The 18,710-nt window shown below is 34.9% G+C and overlaps 1 protein-coding gene across 1 annotated transcript; it reads left to right on the top strand.

Moving 5' to 3' along the window:
- The first annotated feature begins 13,224 nt into the window (after positions 1-13,224).
- On the top strand, positions 13,225-13,536 carry LOC147568603 (uncharacterized). The gene has a single exon (XM_086660296.1). It carries the CDS (start codon positions 13,225-13,227, stop codon positions 13,534-13,536), a length of 312 nt encoding a protein of 103 aa, XP_086516422.1.
- Positions 13,537-18,710: the final 5,174 nt, after the last annotated feature.

Genomic DNA, 18,710 nt, shown 5'->3' with positions numbered 1-18,710 from the left:
AAAACATTCCGACAATGGCAGTTTGCACGAACACAAAAAAAAAGATAAAAGTATTTCGTTCAAAATTTTGTACCCAAAAAAAAATTCTTCTTACGTGAACGTTAGCCTGGATAGGAAAGTGGCACAAATAACTAAAGATATGAACATATATAGAGAACGCCGTGTAACTCTTAGCTAGACTTGAAGTTTAATGTCTTCCTTAAAACTGAAATGTAATCTTATGTGATTCTCAAATCAATTAAGCTATTAGTATGAGCGTGAATATTTACGAAAAGTTGTCCAGATGTAATCTTATGTAATTCTCAAATCAATTAAGCTTTAGGTGAAACAGTTACCATTTATGCATTAAAAATTGTGTTCACGTATTATGTCATATGATAAATTTGGGTTAGTGTTACTTGCTCAAAATCTCAGTTGAATGTCAGAGAACGGAGAGTGTTAAAACGATAATCAAAGCACTTAGATGTAATTAGTGACACCTCAATAAGAATAACATTGATTATATAACAATGTTCACACAACTTAGGGTTATTTCCGTTTTAGACCCTACTTTATGACCAACTTCTTTTTTAGCTTTCTGTTTTTTCGTAAATTTAAAATCACCCACACTTTTTTCTAACTCCAACTACATTCTGTTAGAGTAAATATTTCTATTACAAAAATATCCATGCGTAGTTCCGCGTGAATTACTTCTTTCGAAGTTGTCATTTCAACTTCTCTCTTCTTCTTCTGCTTAATTGATACTGATTATTTGTGTTCTAACATTTGATGGATCGATGCCCTAATTTTCATCAACATAGGATTATGAGCTGTAATATACATTTGGTTCAGATGGGCGAAATTTGGTGTTCTTCCAAATTTAGGGACACCACAATGAAGTTGGGGTAGAAATGTCGAATTGAATTAAATGGGTGAAATTAGATTTTTCTTTTTGCTGCTTTCCTGCTTCTTGATGTTTAATTCCAAGTCAATAATGATTTCTAATTTTCATATTGGGTCGTTAGCGTTTCTCTTCTACAAATATCCTATTACGAATGTTTTACAGGTGGCATAGACAAAATCTTTTAGGATTCTCTACTTAGTACATATCTAAGAAATTAAGAATTGCAACCACAATGAAACATGAGGATAGCCCACAATCTAGAGGTACACCCAAAATATATTACCATTTCTAACAAAAAAATGATAAACCCACAATCTAATGCCCTCGATATTTTCAAAGACTCTGGTTTATCAGCTTGCCGCCCCTTTCCATTTCCAATGGAGCAAAAACTTCGACTTAATCATTCTGATGGAGATTCTCTTCTCGGATCCCACTGTTTACAGACGATTGATCGGTCGTCTACTCTATCTCACTATGACTCGTCCCGACATAAGTTATGCTGTCAATAATCTCAGTCAGTTTCTTCAGAAACCGAGCACAACTCACCCTGAAGCTCCTTATCGTGTTCTGCGTTATCTCAAAGGTTCCATTAGCAATGACCTTTTTCTCTCATCCACGAGTTCTCTTCAGATCACTGGCTACTGTGATTCTGACTAGGCTAGTTGTCTATCTACTCGCCGTTTTACAACGGGATATTTTACTATGCTTGGGTCTAGTCCACTGTCTTGGAAATCGAAGAAGACACCAACTATTGCCAAATCCTCTTCTGAGGCAGAATATCGTGCCCTGTCACAATTAACCAGTGAACTTCAATGGCTGAAGTATTTACTTCAAGATTTTGATATTGACCACTCTTCTCCAATGACGGTTCACTTTGACAACAAAGCTGCATTGCACATTGCTGACAATCCAGTTTTCCATGAACGAACTAAGCATATTGAGGTTGATTGTCACTTTGCTCGGGAAAATATAAAAACCAACGTCATCGCTCCTCGTTTCACACCAACTTCTGACCAACTGTCAGACATTTTTACAAAGCCACTTGGAGCGGATGCGTTTAAGAAGATCATTGGCAAGTTGGGCATTACATCTCTTTCGCCTCCAACTTGAAGGGGAGTATTAAGGCACGCACCAGGCCCAAGCCCATTGAAGCCGAACAGGCCCAGCCGACAACCGTCATCAACATCCAAACGACCACATTACAGTTAGGGTTGTATATGGCAAGTTGTTGTTTTATGTGATAGGCATAGTTAAGATTTGATATCTAGATTTGTTGTAATATATACTTAGTTGATAACTACTTGTAAACCTATAAATACCCATGTATAAATCATGAATAAACATAGAGAAATATTTCTCAAAGCTCTCTCTCTCGCTCAAATCTGGCTCCCTCTCTCTCTATATTTTTCCTCAGTCGATAATAAAATTATAATCATATCAAGAGGTGATTTACCTCTTTACATGTACCATCTCAGGTTTACTAATGCTAAATCAATACCTTTTGAATGGATTCGTGGAGATTTGACTCCACAAACAAATTTCTAGTAATTGTACGGCTAATTGTTAGTTCAATCCCTTTTCTTTTGTTTTCAATTTATTCACTGAATTGTATGACGTTGATACACATTTTTTTTATTTCGAACTGGAAACTACTCCAAAATAAATTTGGGTTTTTTCTGTTCTTTTGAAGGTTGAGTTTAAATTTGGATAATTATATGTTTCTAGAATTCAATTCTGTTATGGTTATAACAAAAAGAAATTTGATAAAGTAGTAAGGCCAGTTTTAGAGCTTATGAAAAAAATTCGATTACCAATCTCGCAATGTGATGCATATTCAATGTTCATTTTTCTTAATTGTTATGTCACTTTTGTTCAATTTTAATAATCTTAAATGTTATGTACTTTTTTTAGCGGGGGACTAAAAAACTCTATGGTGCGGTACCAACTGAATAGTAAGTACTCAAATTTTAGAAGAAAAGAAAAATTGAATGTTTTGACGATCTAGGAATGTGATGCATATTCAATGTTTCTTCTTCTTTGACATTGGATACTTGAAATAGTGTTTAGAATATAGATATAAGAATGATATATAAATGTTTTTGAAGATCTGTGAATCTTTTTAAGAGGGACTAATTTCAAATCACTGGATCAATGCAATTTTGAAAACTATTAAAAAATGTACAAGACTCAATAGCGACGGTTTTTATTGCGTTGTTATTATACAGTAGCGACGATTTTGTAAGCACCGGAACAAAAAGTAAAAATAAATAAATTTCTTTTGTGCTACGGCGAGTTTCTTAAAAACAGTCACAAATAATAATCATTAACAACGGTTTCTGTAATCGTCGTTCCACCCTGTCGGTAATAATATCTTGGCCTTTTTGGCGACAAATTCTGTTATGTTGCTGAAAACTATTAGCAATGGTTTTAGTCCATTAGCGACGGTTTTGTACCGTTGCCAAAACTGTCTCTTTCGTTGTGAATTATAGTTAAGTTTCACTTAATGGCCTAAATTAGTCGTTTATAATGCAAGATAAAAACAATATGCAAGCTCGTGACGAAGTCAATCTTTGTTTCTGTAACGGTGTCAACCACTGTGTATGCTTTTGTGACTCTTCACCAGGTAATCAATAAATACCTTGTCAACAACCTCACTTTCGATAGACTTAGAGACTGTAAAACTTTACAGTGTAAGCTTCACTCACTTGTGACCTGTCTTTGCTTCTGTCACTATGATGAAGTAAAAGAAAATTTTACTATAGCTTGTCAAATCACATCACCAGAATATTGTTTTGACATAACTACAATACTATTAAACAGTATTAATGAAGAAAATATATATTAGGAAAGTAGTTAGTAAAATAAGAACTAAACTACCATAGTCAACGAGGAGCCTAACCCACTCAAGGTCTTATGACTTCGAAGCCCATGTAAACGACTATCTAGATGAACACTCCAAGCACCCATTGGTTGCCCTCAACCGAGTCTGCAAGTTGTCGATTCAACCTCAACTACGGAGATCTTTCCACATATCCCTTGATTAGGTCAGTCGAATACCTCACACCGCCTCAAATACCTCAAAGTTATCTCTGACTATGATTCTATGAAAAGTCTAGAATTGAGACGGCTCTTCTGACAAAATATTTTGTCTCGCACATATCGTCCTTCAATTGATTGCTCTAGACGACGATAATTTACCTTCAAGTTCCACCAACCTTGAAGCTCTGCTGGAATCTCCGATTGATTCAACCTCTCGAACTGCTAGAATCTCCGATCCTGTCGACCTCTCGACCTGCTCTAGGAGACTAACCTGACAAACTATCTCGTAGAGTCGAAGCTCCGGCCACTCTGCGAGTTGAGTCACCCTCTGACGATACAACACGGTGATACCCTCGACATTCCAGTGATTTTATTTCTTTTTACTTTGCTGACTTGACCGCCTGACCCCCCTTGGCCGGCACTATCCTGGTATTCCAAGACTTAACGGTTCAATTTGTCTTTTGTCTGTCTACATGTCGAATCATAACTTCGTCCATCTTGAGGTCTACCAAGTTGTTGGTTGCCCACCAATCGATCTTTTGATTGTGTGATTTTCTACCTAGTATCACCCAAACAAGATTGAAAGAAACAACCAACTAAACTACAATCGTTTTTTTGTCCAAGCTAGACTTCACCCGTGATACATTTAATTGAGTAATATTTAGAACCTTCTGCAAAGAGGCCCCGCGTGGTTAGGGACTCTGCGAGTGTCACACGCACTCCCACCAGATGACCCTGTTTGGAAGGGTCCAATACTTTAAACTTTGTCGATTCGTATAATATTAAAATGTCCGAGAAAGGAAAAGTTTTAAAGTAATAACGAGATAGAGCACTTACATGTAAGCAATGACATCCCATTAAGGATAACATTGATCGAACAACTTGTAATTTTTAAAAGCCTAGGGACAAGAGTGTCTTGTAATTTTTAAAAGCAATGACATCCCATTAAGGATAACATTGATACAATCTGCTAGGACCTCGGAAGTACACAATCTAACGACGGCACCACCCAGATAGGAATTAACAACCCAAAAGGAATCACCTCCATGCAACGAAGATAGATTCTGTAGTAACTTCTTCACAATTTCTTTTACTAACTTTAAGTAAGAGGTTTGCCTCCCGGACCTAAAATTCTGGTTCCACCCCTGTCCAACAAAAGTTTGACAAGTATAGGAAGACTAGACTACATGTAAGATCTCAAGTTTGGCAAGTATTGGAGATTTGACGCCACAAACAATATTCTAATAATGTTGGGCTAATTGCGTCGTTACCATTTCTTCTCCTAAGTTCTCCCCGAGCATCCTCCTCTTGGGATTGTTCATATATATGAAAATCGAGGATAAGGCTACAATCTAGTTAGTTCATATATACAGTTTCTTATAAAACCTCCAAATCTAATTTAGAAATTTTCTCTGTATATAAGTTTAACTACACAAGTAAACTATTCACAACCAACCAAACAAGTCATTGTGATCTTATACCCTCTGCCCCTGCCGAAATTATTTCACTCAAATTGTTTATTCCATACCACACCTTATCTGAGTCCTGATTTCCATTGATCCTTTCTCACCCAATAATGAAGATGATGAAGATGTTTTCATCTCTAAAAACAAAGTTTAGTACGAAACAAAGTCACTTCAGGTATGACCAATTGTTAGCAAAGGATACTAATAATACTACAACAGTACACAAGGGTTTTATACCGGTTTACGTTGGAGAAGATGGTAAAAGGTACGTGGTTCCGATAAAGTATTTGTTATATTCCAAGTTCAAGATGTTATTAGACGAATACTCAGATGAAGAGAATCCTGATTTCGATATCAAAGTTGATGGACCCATTGTGCTTCATTGTAACACTCAAGTATTTGATCATGTACGTAAACATCTCAAGTAGTCAACTAATCCGGAAAATATGACCCGAAGAACTTAGAGTTAAAGTCGAAGAAGAGTGTACTATGTTATTAAGATGATTAGTTTAAGTGGTATCTCTTCACATATGTTTAGATGAATCTTAGTCTTTTAATGGTATGATCATTTGTTAAATTCAGGGTTTAGGCTTTAAGTCCCCCCTCTTGTATTTGGTTTCATTCAATAATAATTTCATTCAATAATAATAACAACATTAATAGGTGGTAATTCTAATGGTCTGATGATTTATTTTGCCAAATTATCATATTTCTAACATTTGAGAGGAGACTTATTTTGGCTATTGATTTACATTTTTGTTTGTTTGACAAAAAAGTTCCTATATTCTATTTTGTCCCTGGAAAAAAAGAATCCTTTATGTTGTGTTCAATTCTATTTTGAAAACAATTTTAGCTTAATGGCACTAACTTAGTCGATCTATTATTCAAACTAAAAAATATGCAAACTACTGACGAAAGTCCATCACGGTTTATGCATTTGTGACTCCTTGAAAAGTAATCTGTAAATAACATGTCAACCACGTAACTTTTGATGCACGTAGAGATTTACATAGTATAAATATCGCTCACTTGTCCGACCCGATTACTTCTAAAACATAGGAGAAGAGAGAACGGACAAAGGGAGGTTAATTTAGAGGCAGGATGCTAGGGTAGGGTAGTTATAGAATCCCTAAAATATATGACTATCTAATGAAATCAAAGAGAAACAAAATCTAGATTGCAACTACCTAGTTTATCCTACACAATTAAAACTATAGATTAAATTAGAAAAAAAATCTAAGTCATTTCGGAATTTCAGTTGGAGTCTAACTCCACAAAATCCCTTAAGATTCTCTATATATGTCCATATTTAATACACAATCTCTCCTCTCTTGTGATTTAGTAGAGGAGATTTGTTTTGGCTGTTGGTTTACATGTTTATTTTTCTAAATATTCAATTTGTCTATTAACTACTGAAATTGTCACTTTTTTTAATATTGTGCTCACTCATTTACTTTTTACTTAATATCAACTTAATGGTCCAAGATAAATCAGTACTTGTATGTTTATTACTCGGTTCACCAAATAACAGATAAATAAAATGTCTGAATTCTGTCTTAATTTTTTTTAAGAGATTTTAGAATACTATGGAGGAAGTATCAAGTTACCGAGTTGAAATCAATGAAGGCAAAAGAATTTGTGAACCAAAATCGATTTGACCTAGTGTTAGCTGGAATGGAAATTGGTTAAGACACCGATTTTGATTAATAAAATTGATCCAACCCCACTTATTTCCAAGATGCGTGGAGTGTTTCTAGAGTGGGGTGGTCCGTGCGAATCAACCAGAGTGAAAGAGGCGGGGGAGACAGTATTAACAAGGAACGATACTTGGGAGAAAAAAAAACTTTCGGGAGTACAAAATTTTAAAGAGACATAAAAAAACATTCCGACAATTGCAGCTCGCAGAAAAACAAAAAAAAAAACAAAAACAAATTTGTTCAAAATGTTGTACAAAAAAAAAAGATCTTAACACGTAAACGTTACTCTGGATAGGAAAGGGGCTCCAATAACTAAAGATATGGACATATCTAGAGAACGCGGTCTAACTCTTAGCGAGTCATGAAGTTTAATTCTGCCCTAAAACCGAAATGTAATCTTATATCATTCTCGAATCAAATAAGCTATTAATGTGGGTGGAATATTTGCGAAAAGTTGTCCAGATGTTTTAGCGGATGCTTCTATGGCATTTTTGTACGTGAAACGATTACCATTTATGCATTAAAAATTGAGTTCACGTATTATGTCATATGCATATCTCGCGAGCATAAATTTGGGACTAGTATTACTTGATCAAAATCTCAATTGAAAGAAAATATATCGGCCGCTAGACTTAGATTTCAAATTTGGCGACAATCATAAGTGTATCTATACATTATATTAAACTAGGATCCTCTATTTAGTTCAGACAGATAAAATCTTAGATAAAATCCTATATTACTATTTCTAAAAATGATAAACCCACAATCTAATGGCACAGGCACATTGGAAACTAATAAACCCACAATCTTATAAAACCTCCACATCCAAATTAGAAAGTTTTCTCTGTATATAATAAGTTAACTACGCAAGTAAACTATTCACAAACAACTAAACAAGTCATTGAGATCTTATACCCTCTGCTCTCTGGTGAAATTATTTCTGTCTCATCTTTTTCATTCCCTACCAGTGCCCTTTATCTAATTCTTGTTTCCAATTGATCCTTTCTCACCCAAGAATGAAGATGATGAAGATGTTTTCATCTCTAAAAACCAAGTTTGGTAAGAAACAAAGTCCATCCAAGTATGACCAATTGTCAGCAAAGGATACTAATAATACTACAACAGTACACAAGGGTTTTCTACCGGTTTACGTTGGAGAAGATAGAAAAAGGTACGTGGTTCCGATAAAGTATTTGGTATATTCCAAATTTAAGATGTTATTAGATGAATATTCAAATGAAGAGAATCTTGATTTCGATATCAAAGTTGATGGACCCATTGTGCTTCATTGTACCACCCAAGTATTTGATCATGTACTCAAACATCTCAAGTAGTCAATTAATCCGAAAAAAATGACCCAAAGAACGAAGAGTTAAAGTCGAAGAAGTGTTAAAGTTGAAGAAGCGTGTACTCTGTTATTAAGATGATTAGGGTATCTCTTCACATATGTATAGATGGATCTTTTTTTTTTTAAATTCTAGCTTTGTCATATGTTGAATTCTGGGTTAAGTTTTAAGTTTCCCCTTCTTGTATTTCATTCAATAATAATAACAACCATAACAGGCGGTGATTCTAATGATGGATGCTCCATATGGTGCCAACCTAGTTGGGATGTCATCAAGTCCAGCATAATGAAGATATCACACCTTTCAAAATATTAACATAGCCAGAATTTTAATCTGTAAATATTTTGATATATGTTCTTTTACTTGTTGATTCTGTTTTTTTTTTTACTTTGCCAAAATGTCGTATTTCTTACATTTGAGAGGAGATTTAGTTTGGCTATTGATTTAGAATCGGGATACCATAGGAAATGAAAAAAAATCAAATATTGATTTGAAAAGAAAAACAACAGTCATTTTTTAGTTAATGAAAATTAAAGGACTAGGGTAGTTATAAAATCCCTACTATATATGAATATCTGATGAAATCAAAGAGAAACAATATGTAGATTCCATCTACCTAGTTTATTCTACACAATTAAAACTAGATTGAGATTAGAAAAAGATCTTATGTAGTAGTTTTAGAATTACAATCAGAGTCTAACTCTAAAAAATCCCTAAAGCTTCTTCTATATAAATCAAATTCCTAATTTATTTAATACACAATCTATCTGTGATCTTACGCTAGCTTGAAATTCTCTCTTGCCTTTTGCTTCTAATAATAAGAGTCCTTTCTCTCCTCTCTTCCTTCCCACCAAATAGTTAAGTTCAAGATATTTTCGTCCCCAAAATGAATATTGGGTAAGGAAAAGAAAGACTTCAAATATGTCTCATTCTTAACTTAAGGGAGAGTACTAGTGCAATACAAAAGGGTTTTCCACCGATTTATGTCGTAGAAGAATGCAAACGGTACATTGTTCCAATTGAGTATTTGGTATGTTCAAAGTCTAAGATGTTATTAGATGAATATTCTTATGAAAGTCATGAACTTGATACCAAAGTTGAAGGCCCCATTCTTCTCAATTGTACAACTCAAATATTTGAACATGAACTTCAACATCTCAACTAGTTAAGACTTGAAGTTTAAGAGATACGTATTTGGCTGTCAAGATGATTTCTATAAATATTTGATTTATTTTGGCTATTGATTTACATGATTTTTTTTACTGAATATACTATTTGTCCATTTAATACGGAAATTGTCACTTTCTTTAATATCATACACGCTCAATTACTGTTTAAACTTAATATCCACTTAATGGTCCAAGTTAGTCTAAGATTCCAACTAAACAAGTATTTGATCATGTACTTAAACATCTCAAGTAGTCAATCTATGCAAGTAAACTATTCACAAACAACTAAACAAGTCATTCTGATCTTATACCCTCTGCTCTCTGCCGAAATTATTTCTCTCTAACTTTTTCATTCCCTACCACCCCTTATCTCAGTCCTGTTTTCCATTGATCCTTTCTCACCCAATAATGAAGATGATAAAGATGTTTTCATCTCTAAAAACAAAGTTTAGTACGAAACAAAGTTACTTCAAGTATGGCCAATTGTTAGCAAAGGATACTAATAATACTACAACAGTACATAAGGGTTTTCTACCGGTTTACATTGGAGAAGATTGTAAAAGGTACTGGTTCCGATAAAGTATTTGGTATATTCCAAGTTCAAGATGTTATTAGATGAATACTCATATGAAGAGAATCTTGATTTCGCTATCAAAGTTGATGGACTCATTGTGCTTCATTGTACCACTCAAGTATTTGATCATGTACTAAAACATCTCAAGTAGTCAGTTAATCCGAAAAATATGACCCAAAGAAGGAAAATTTATTAAGATGATTAGATTAAATGGTATCTCTTCACACATGTTCAGATGAATCTTAGTCTTTTAATGTTAGGATCATGTGTTAAATTGAGGGTTAGGCTTTAAGTCCCCCCTCTTGTACTTGGTTTTATTCAATAATAATAATAACAACAATAATAGGTGGTGATTCTAAGAGCATCTCCAATGGGACACTCTAACAAAAACTCTAAAATCTTATTGTCAAGTGTCAAATAGAGATTCTTTTTCGTAAGTGTCAATATAGAGAAATTCTGATTTTTTTTTTCTATATATCTCCAATGGAGATCTCTAAAATCTCTATACATAATACACATGTCACTCTTAAGTTGAATATGGAAAAAGCAGTTGAAAAGAAAAGGTTTATATTGGTCTAAATTTTAGAGTGACACTTAGTGTCTCTCTTGAGTGTCTCTATAATAAATACTCCCACATCCTCATGGATTTCAAATAGAGTATTTCATTGGAGAAGGTTTTTTAACAAAATCTCTAAAAATCTTAAGTGGCACTCTAAAGGTTAGAATTTGAGTGTCCCATTGGAGATGCTCTAATGATGGATGCTATGTGAAAGTGCCAACCTAGTTGGGATGTCATGTGCAACATATTGAAAGGAGGTTTATTTTGGCTATTGATTTAATATTTTGTTTCTTTGACAATAAAGTTTTGTATATTCTATTTTTCCCCAAGAAAAAAAAAACATCATTTTTTTTTTATGTCGTGTTCAATTCTATTTTAAAAACAATTTAACATAATCAGGCTAACTTAGTCGGTCTACTATTCAAGCTAAAAAATAGGCAAGCTCCTAACGAAAGTCGATCAAATTATGCTTTTGTGACTCTTCACAAAGTAATCAATAAATAACATGTGAACCACCTAACTTTCGATGTACGTAGAGATTGTAGGACTATATAGTATAAGTATTGCTCACTTGTACGCCTGGATTACTTCTCAAACATAGGAGAAGAGAGAACGACAAATAGAGGTTGATTTAGAGGCATGATGCTAGGGTGGTTATAGAATCCCTAAAATATATAACTATCTAATGAAATCCAAGAGAAACAAAATCTATATATATTCTATTTATGCCTTAAGTACTGAAATTGTCACTTTCTTTAATATAGTGTCCGCTCATTTACCTTTTACTTAATATCAATTTAATGGTCCAAGATAAATCAGTACTTGTATGTTTATAACTCGTTCACAAAATAAGAGATAAATAATATGTGTGAATTGTGTCTTAAGTTTTTTTTTGAAGAGATTTTTGAATAATATGGTGGAAGTATCAAGTTACCGAGTTGAAATCAATGAAGGCAAATAGACTTGTGAACCCAAATCGATTTGACCTAGTGTTAACTGGAATGGAAATTGGTCAAGACACTGAATTTTGATTCACAAAATCAATTCGACCCCACCGATTTCAAAGATGCGAGGAGTGCTTCTAGAGTGGGTGGTCCTTTCGAATCAACCATAGTCAAAGAGGCTGGGGAGATACTATTAACGATACTTGGGAGAAACACAAAAAATTTCCGACGTACAAAATTTTAAAGAAAAATAAAAATAAAAAATACTGACAATGGTAGTTTTCCCGAAAACAAAAAAAAAAAGTTTTCGTTCAAAATTTTGTACCAAAAAAAAATCTTATTACGTAAACAGTAGCCTGGATAGGAAAGGACTACCAATAACTAAAGATATGAACATATATAGAGAACGCGGTCTAATTCTTAGCTACCCATGCAGTTTAATGTCTTCCCTAAAACCGTAATGTAATCTTAGTGATTCTCAAAGTAATTAAGTTATTAGTATGGGGATAAATATTTGGGAAAAGTTTTCTAGATGTTTAGGCCTATGCTTCTATGGTATTTTTTTTTTAGGTGAAACAATTACCATTTATGCATTAAAAATTCAGTTCACCTATTATGTCATATGCATATTTCCTGAGAAAAAATTTGGGGCTAGTATTACTTGCTCAAAATCTCAGTTACGCAATAAAATATATCGGGCCACTCGACTTAGATTTCAAATTTAGCGATCATCATAAGTGTATTTATACAATATTTGAAACTTAGACGACATGTACAATATTAATTTCAGAGAACGGGGATAGTTAAAACGATAACCAAAACACTTAGATTTAATTAGTGACACCTCAATAGAATAACATTGATTATATAACGTTGATCATACAACTTAGGGTTATTTTCATTTTAGCCCCTACTTTATGACCAACTTCTTTTTTAGCTTTCAATTTTTTGTAAATTAAAAATTAGCCACTTTTATCTAACTATGTCTACATTTTGTTAGAGTTGATATTTCTATTATAAAAATACCCACTACAAAAATACAGACTACTTGTAACGACTTCCCCCAACAAAAATACAGACTATTTCTAACGGCTTAAAGCCGTTACAATAAGGAAAAAGTCGTTACCAAAAACAGATTGTAACGGCTTTCGATCGTTACTATGCATTCCATAAATAAAAAACTTGTACCGAGAGACAACCTTTACAATTATTTATTTATAACGGCTTTCCTCTTTTCTGCCGTCATAACAAAGTGTGCACAAATATATTTGTAACGGCTTTGGAAAGGACATGCCGTTATAAATAAATAATTGTAACTACCTTCTAAATGTGTGGCCGTTACAAATGTTAATGTTAAAAAAATCGTACAAAAATTGTGAAAACCAGTATCATTAACTTTAAACATTCAACCCAAACACAATAACTTAGACTAAACAAGATCAACATAGACAAGATGACTAAAACCAAATTGAAGTAATTAACAAACTACTTGATAATGTCAATATGTTTCACAAGATATCAATAATTCCTGGTCAAGAGCTATGAAGATGGCACTTCGTGCGAAAGATAAATTAGGGTTTATTAATGGTTCTACTCCCAAACCCTCTTCTGCTTCTGAATTACACTCGTGGGAACGGTGCAATGATTTTGTCGATATTTGGATTGTCAACTCCGTTGCTCAAGACATTCGGTCATCTATTCTCTATGATGATAATGCAGCCAATATATGGCGCAATCTTCATGATCGCTTTTTTCAGACGAATGTGCCTAAGATTTATCAGTTTAAGAGAGCTATTTTCTCTTACAAGCAAGAAGGAAACGATGTTTCTTCTTACTTTACTCATCTTAAGTCTCTCTAAGATGAATTACAATCACTATTGGTTGTCGGTCCATGTACTTTTGGGCATGGAAAATCAATTATTGATCATAATAATCAACAACGCACCAAGGAATTCCTTCAGGACTCCATGATCGTTTTTCCGATATTCTGAGTCAAATCCTTCCTATGGATCCTTTTACGTCTATTCTTCGCATTCACTCTCTTGTTAAACAAGAAGAGATTATCATGAACATTATGGCAGCAACTTCGACTACTCCTGAAGCGGCAGCCCTTGTTGTCGACCAAATCGACCCTAGTCAGCCGAAGCGACTTGACCGGCAACTCCAAAAGAGACCACAACCGTACTAAGATTACTGCCGACAACATGGCCATATTCGAGCAAATTGCTTTCAATTTCATGGTTACCCGGGCCCAACAGGTCCGGGTGGACGACACCGACCCAACAGATCGCAAGGTCAGCTAGCTACTATTGTGGGCACCGATGTTGCCCCCACAGGGGTGCTTCCAGCAACTTCGCTCTCTCAAGAACAATACCAAGGATTGTTAAATCTCTTGGAACTTCAAGGAAATTAACATATTAAGATAGTTGGGATGTCACGTGGGATTGTTAAAATTCTTATTACATAAACGTTAGCCTGGATAGGAAAGTGGCACCAATAACTAAAGATATGGACATATATAGAGAACGCGGTCTAACTCTTAGCTAGTCATGACGTTTAATGTCTTCCCTAAAACGAAATGTAATCTTATGTAATTCTCGAATCAAATAAGCTATGAGTATGGGCTTGAAAATTTGCGAAAAGTTATCCAGATGTTTTGGTGGATGGTTCTATGGTGTTTTTTTAGGTGAATCGGTTACCATTTATGCATTAAAAATTGAGTTCACGTATCATGTCATATGATATGGGGCTAGTATTACTTGCTCAAAATCTCAGTTGCGCAATAAAATATATCGGGCCGCTCGACTTAGATTTCAAATTTGGTGATCATCATAAGTGTATTTATACAATATTATAAACTTAGACGACAGGTACAATACTAAAATGTCAGAGAACAGAGAGTGTTAAAACGATAACCAAAGAATTTAGATGTAATTAGTGACACCTCGATAAGAATAACATTGATTATATAACAATGATCACATAACTTAGGGTTATTTCCGTTTTAAACCCTATTTTATGACCAACTTCTTTTTTAGCTTTCTGTTTTTCGTAAATTCAAAACCACCCACTTTTTTCTAACTCCAACTACATTCTGTTAGAGTCAATATTTCTATTACAAAAATATCCCTGCATAGGTCCGCGTGCATTACTTCTTTCGAGGTTGTCAAATCAACTTCTCTCTTCTTCTTCTTCTTCTTAATTGATACTGATTAATAGTGTTCTAACATTTGATGGATCGATGCCCTGATTTTCATCAACATGGGATTATGAGCTGTAACATACATTTGGTTCAGATGGGCGAAATTTGGTGTTCTCCCAAATTTAGGGACAACACAATGAAGTTTTGGAAGAAATGTCGAATCGACTTAAATGGGTGAAATTAGATTTTTTTTTTTTTTTTTTTGCTTTCCTGCTTGCTGATGTTTAATTCCAAGTAAATAATGATTAACAACCCATAAGAAATCACCCTTCATATATAATGCTTCCCTTCTTCTGTCCTATTGTTAAGAGACAATACCCTGAGAAATTTAGAAGGGGTCAGGTTTGTTCTTCAATCCCTTTTCTTCTGTGTTCAATTTATTCATTGAATTGTATGACATTGATACACAATTTATTATTTCGAACTGGAAACTATTCCAAAATAAAATAGGGTTTTTTTCTGTTCTTTTGAAGGTTGAGTTTAAATTTGGGAAATTATATATTTCCAAAAATCATTTCTGTTATGGTTATAACGAAAAGAAATTTGATAAAATAGTAAGGCCATGTTTAGTACTTATGAAAAAAATTCGACTACCAATCTCGCAATGTGATGCATATTCAATGTTCATTTTTCTTAATTGTTATGTCACTTTTGTTCAATTTTAATAATCTTAATTGTTATGTACTACTTTTAGCGATTGGGGAAGTAAAAAACTCTATGGTGTGGTAGGAACTGAATAGTAAGTATTCAAAGTTTAGAAGAAAAGAAAAATTGAATGTTTTGACCATCTAGGAAATAGATACATATTCAATGTTTCTTCTTCGTTGACATTGGATACTTGAAATTGTGTTTAGAGTATAGATATATGAATCATATGGATATGTTTTTGAAGATCTGTGAATATTTTTTAGATGGATTAATTTTAAATCACTGGATCAATGCAATTTTGGAAACTATTAAAAAATGTACAAGACTCAATAGCCACGGTTCTTATTGTGTCGTTATTACACAGTAACGACGATTTTGTAAGCGCCAGAACAAAAGGTAAAAATAAATAATATTGTTTTGTGCTACGACGAGTTTCTTACAAAAGCAGCCATAAATAATAATCATTAACGACGATTTCTGTATTCGTCGTTCCAAACTGTCGGTAATAATATCTTGGCCATTTTGGCGACGGGTTTTGTTCTGTTGCTGAAAACTATTTGCAATGATTTTAGTTCATTAGCGACGGTTTTGTACCGTCACTAAAACTGTCTCTTTTGTTGTGAATCATAGTTAAGTTTTATTTAATGGCCTGAATTAGTCGGTTATAATGCAACATAAAAAAAAATATGCAAGCTCGTGACGAAGTCAATCTCTGTTTCTGTAACGGTGTCAATCACTGTGTATGCTTTTGTGACTCTTCGCCAAGTAATCAATAAATACCCTGTGAACAACCTCACTTTCGATAGACGTAGAGATAGTAAAACTCTATAGTGTAAGTATCACTCACTTATGACTTGTCCCTGCTTCATTCACTTTGATGACGTAAAAGAAAATTTTACTATAGCTTGTCAAATCACATCACCAGAATATTGTTTTGAATTAAATACAATACCATTACATAGTATTAATGAAGAAATATACAGTAGGAAAGTACTTAGTAAAATGAGAACTAAACTACCATAGTCAATGGGGAACCTAACCCACTACAGGTCTAATGACTTCGAAGCCCATATAAACGACCATCTAGACGAACACTCTTCCCGAGGCATATTTCTATGTAAAAAAAGTATGCCCTCGATATTCTCAAAGACTCTGGTTTATTAGCTTGTCGCCCCTCTCCATTCCCAATGGAGCAAAAACTTCGCCTTAGTCTTCCGAATGGAGATTGTCTCCCGGATCCCACTGTTTATAGACGATTGATCGGTCGTCTACTCTACCTCAGTGTGACTCGTCCAGACATAAGTTATGCTGTCAATAATCTCAGTCAGTTTCTTCAGAAACCGAGCACAACTCATCTTGAAGCTGCTTATCGTGTTCCGCGCTATCTCAAAGGTTCCTTTAGCAATAACCTTTTTCTCTCGGCAACTAGTTTTATTTAGATCACTGGCCAATGTGATTTTGACTGGGCTAGTTGTCTATCTACTCGTTGCTCTACAATGAGATATTTTACTATGCTTGGGTCTAGTCCACTGTCTTAGAACTCGAAGAAGCAACCAACTATTTCCAAATCCTCTGCTGAGGCAGAATATCATGCCCTGGCACAATTAAGCAGTGAACTTCAATGGCTGAAGTATTTACTTCGAGATTTTGATATTGACAACTCTTCCCCAATGACCGTTCACTGTGACAACAGAGCTTCAGTGCACATTGCTTACAATCTAGTTTTCAACGAACGCACTAAGCATATTGATATTGATTGTCACTTCGTTCGGGAAAAGATAAAAGCCAACGTCAGCGCTCCTCGTTTCACACCAACTGGCAGACATTTTTACAAAGCCACTTGGAGCGGATGCATTTAAGAAGATCATTGGGAAGTTGGGCATTACGTCTCTTACTACTCCAACTTGAGGGGAAGCATTAAGGCACACACCTGGCCCAAGCCAACTGAAGTCGAATAGGCCCAGCCGACTGATGATGCATAAATTATCCAGACGTTGACTAACGTCAAAGAGTCAAGATCAGACCTAAAGTCCAAGGGGTCAAACCGGCTTAAGGCAATAGAATAGCTTAACCCTCAAACACTCATCTACCTACACGCCTAACTGGGAGGTCAGCTATAGGTAACAACCCTTTTTTTCCTTCGGCACAAACAAATCAGCTCTGGAGTCTCCAAAGGAATGAGGAGGTCCACGTAAGTGAGGCCGATGCCTCACACCCTAAACTGGGGAGGCAGAAGCGCGCCAACAGCTTACCGACTCAATCCCGTAATCTCCTTAAAGATTCTAGTCGACTACAGATCTTAAGTGTTTAAGCAAGGTTGGACTTCAAGCGTCTCAAAGGAGGAAACATCTCCTAGAAGATCTATCACCTATAATCTCAGTCAAATTCTTCAGAAACCGAGCACAACTCACCTTGAAGCTCCTTATCGTGTTCTCTGTTATCTCAAAGGTTCCATTAGTAATGGCTTTTTTTCTCTCGTCACGAGTTCTCCTTAGATCACTGGCTCCTGTCTTTTTGACTGGGATAGTTTTCTATCTACTCGACGTTCTACAGCGGGATATTTTACTATGCTTGGGTCTAGTCCACTGTCTTGGAAATCGAAGAAGCAACCAACTATTGCCAAATCCTCTGCTGAGGCAGAATATCATGCCCTGGCACAATTAACCTTTGAACTTCAATGGATGAAGTATTTACTTCGAGATTTTGATATTGACCACTCTTCTCCAATGACGGTTCACTTTGACAACAAATTTGCATTGCAAATTGCTGACAGTCCGGTTTTCCACGAACGAACTAAGCATATTGAGATTGATTGTCACTTTGTTCGGGAAAAGATAAAAACCAACGTCATCGATCCTCGTTTCAGACCAACTTCTAACCTACTGGCAGACATTTTTACAAAGCCACTGGGAGCAGATGCTTTTAAGAAGATCATTGGCAAGTTGGGCATTACATCTCTTACTGCTTCAACTTGAGGGGGCCAGGCCCAAACCCATTGAAGCCGAACAGGCCCAGCCGACCACCCTCATCAACATCCAACCGACCACATTACGGTTTGGGTTGTATATGGCAAGTTGTTGTTTATGTGATAGGCATAGTTAAGATTCGATATCTAGATTTGTTGTAATCTATACTTAGTTGATAACTACTTGTAAACCTATAAATACCCATGTATAATTCATG

This window comes from Eschscholzia californica, unplaced genomic scaffold, assembly GCF_041429995.1.
Source record: "Eschscholzia californica isolate CP2 unplaced genomic scaffold, dmEscCali1.0.p SCAF_1, whole genome shotgun sequence".
Classification (NCBI taxonomy): domain Eukaryota; kingdom Viridiplantae; phylum Streptophyta; class Magnoliopsida; order Ranunculales; family Papaveraceae; genus Eschscholzia; species Eschscholzia californica.
This window is presented reverse-complemented; position numbering and strand designations above follow the sequence as displayed.

Coding starts and splice junctions, on each gene's coding strand:
- LOC147568603 (XM_086660296.1), top strand. CDS start 13,225: ATGGCACTTCGTGCGAAAGATAAATTAGGGTTTATTAATGGTTCTACT.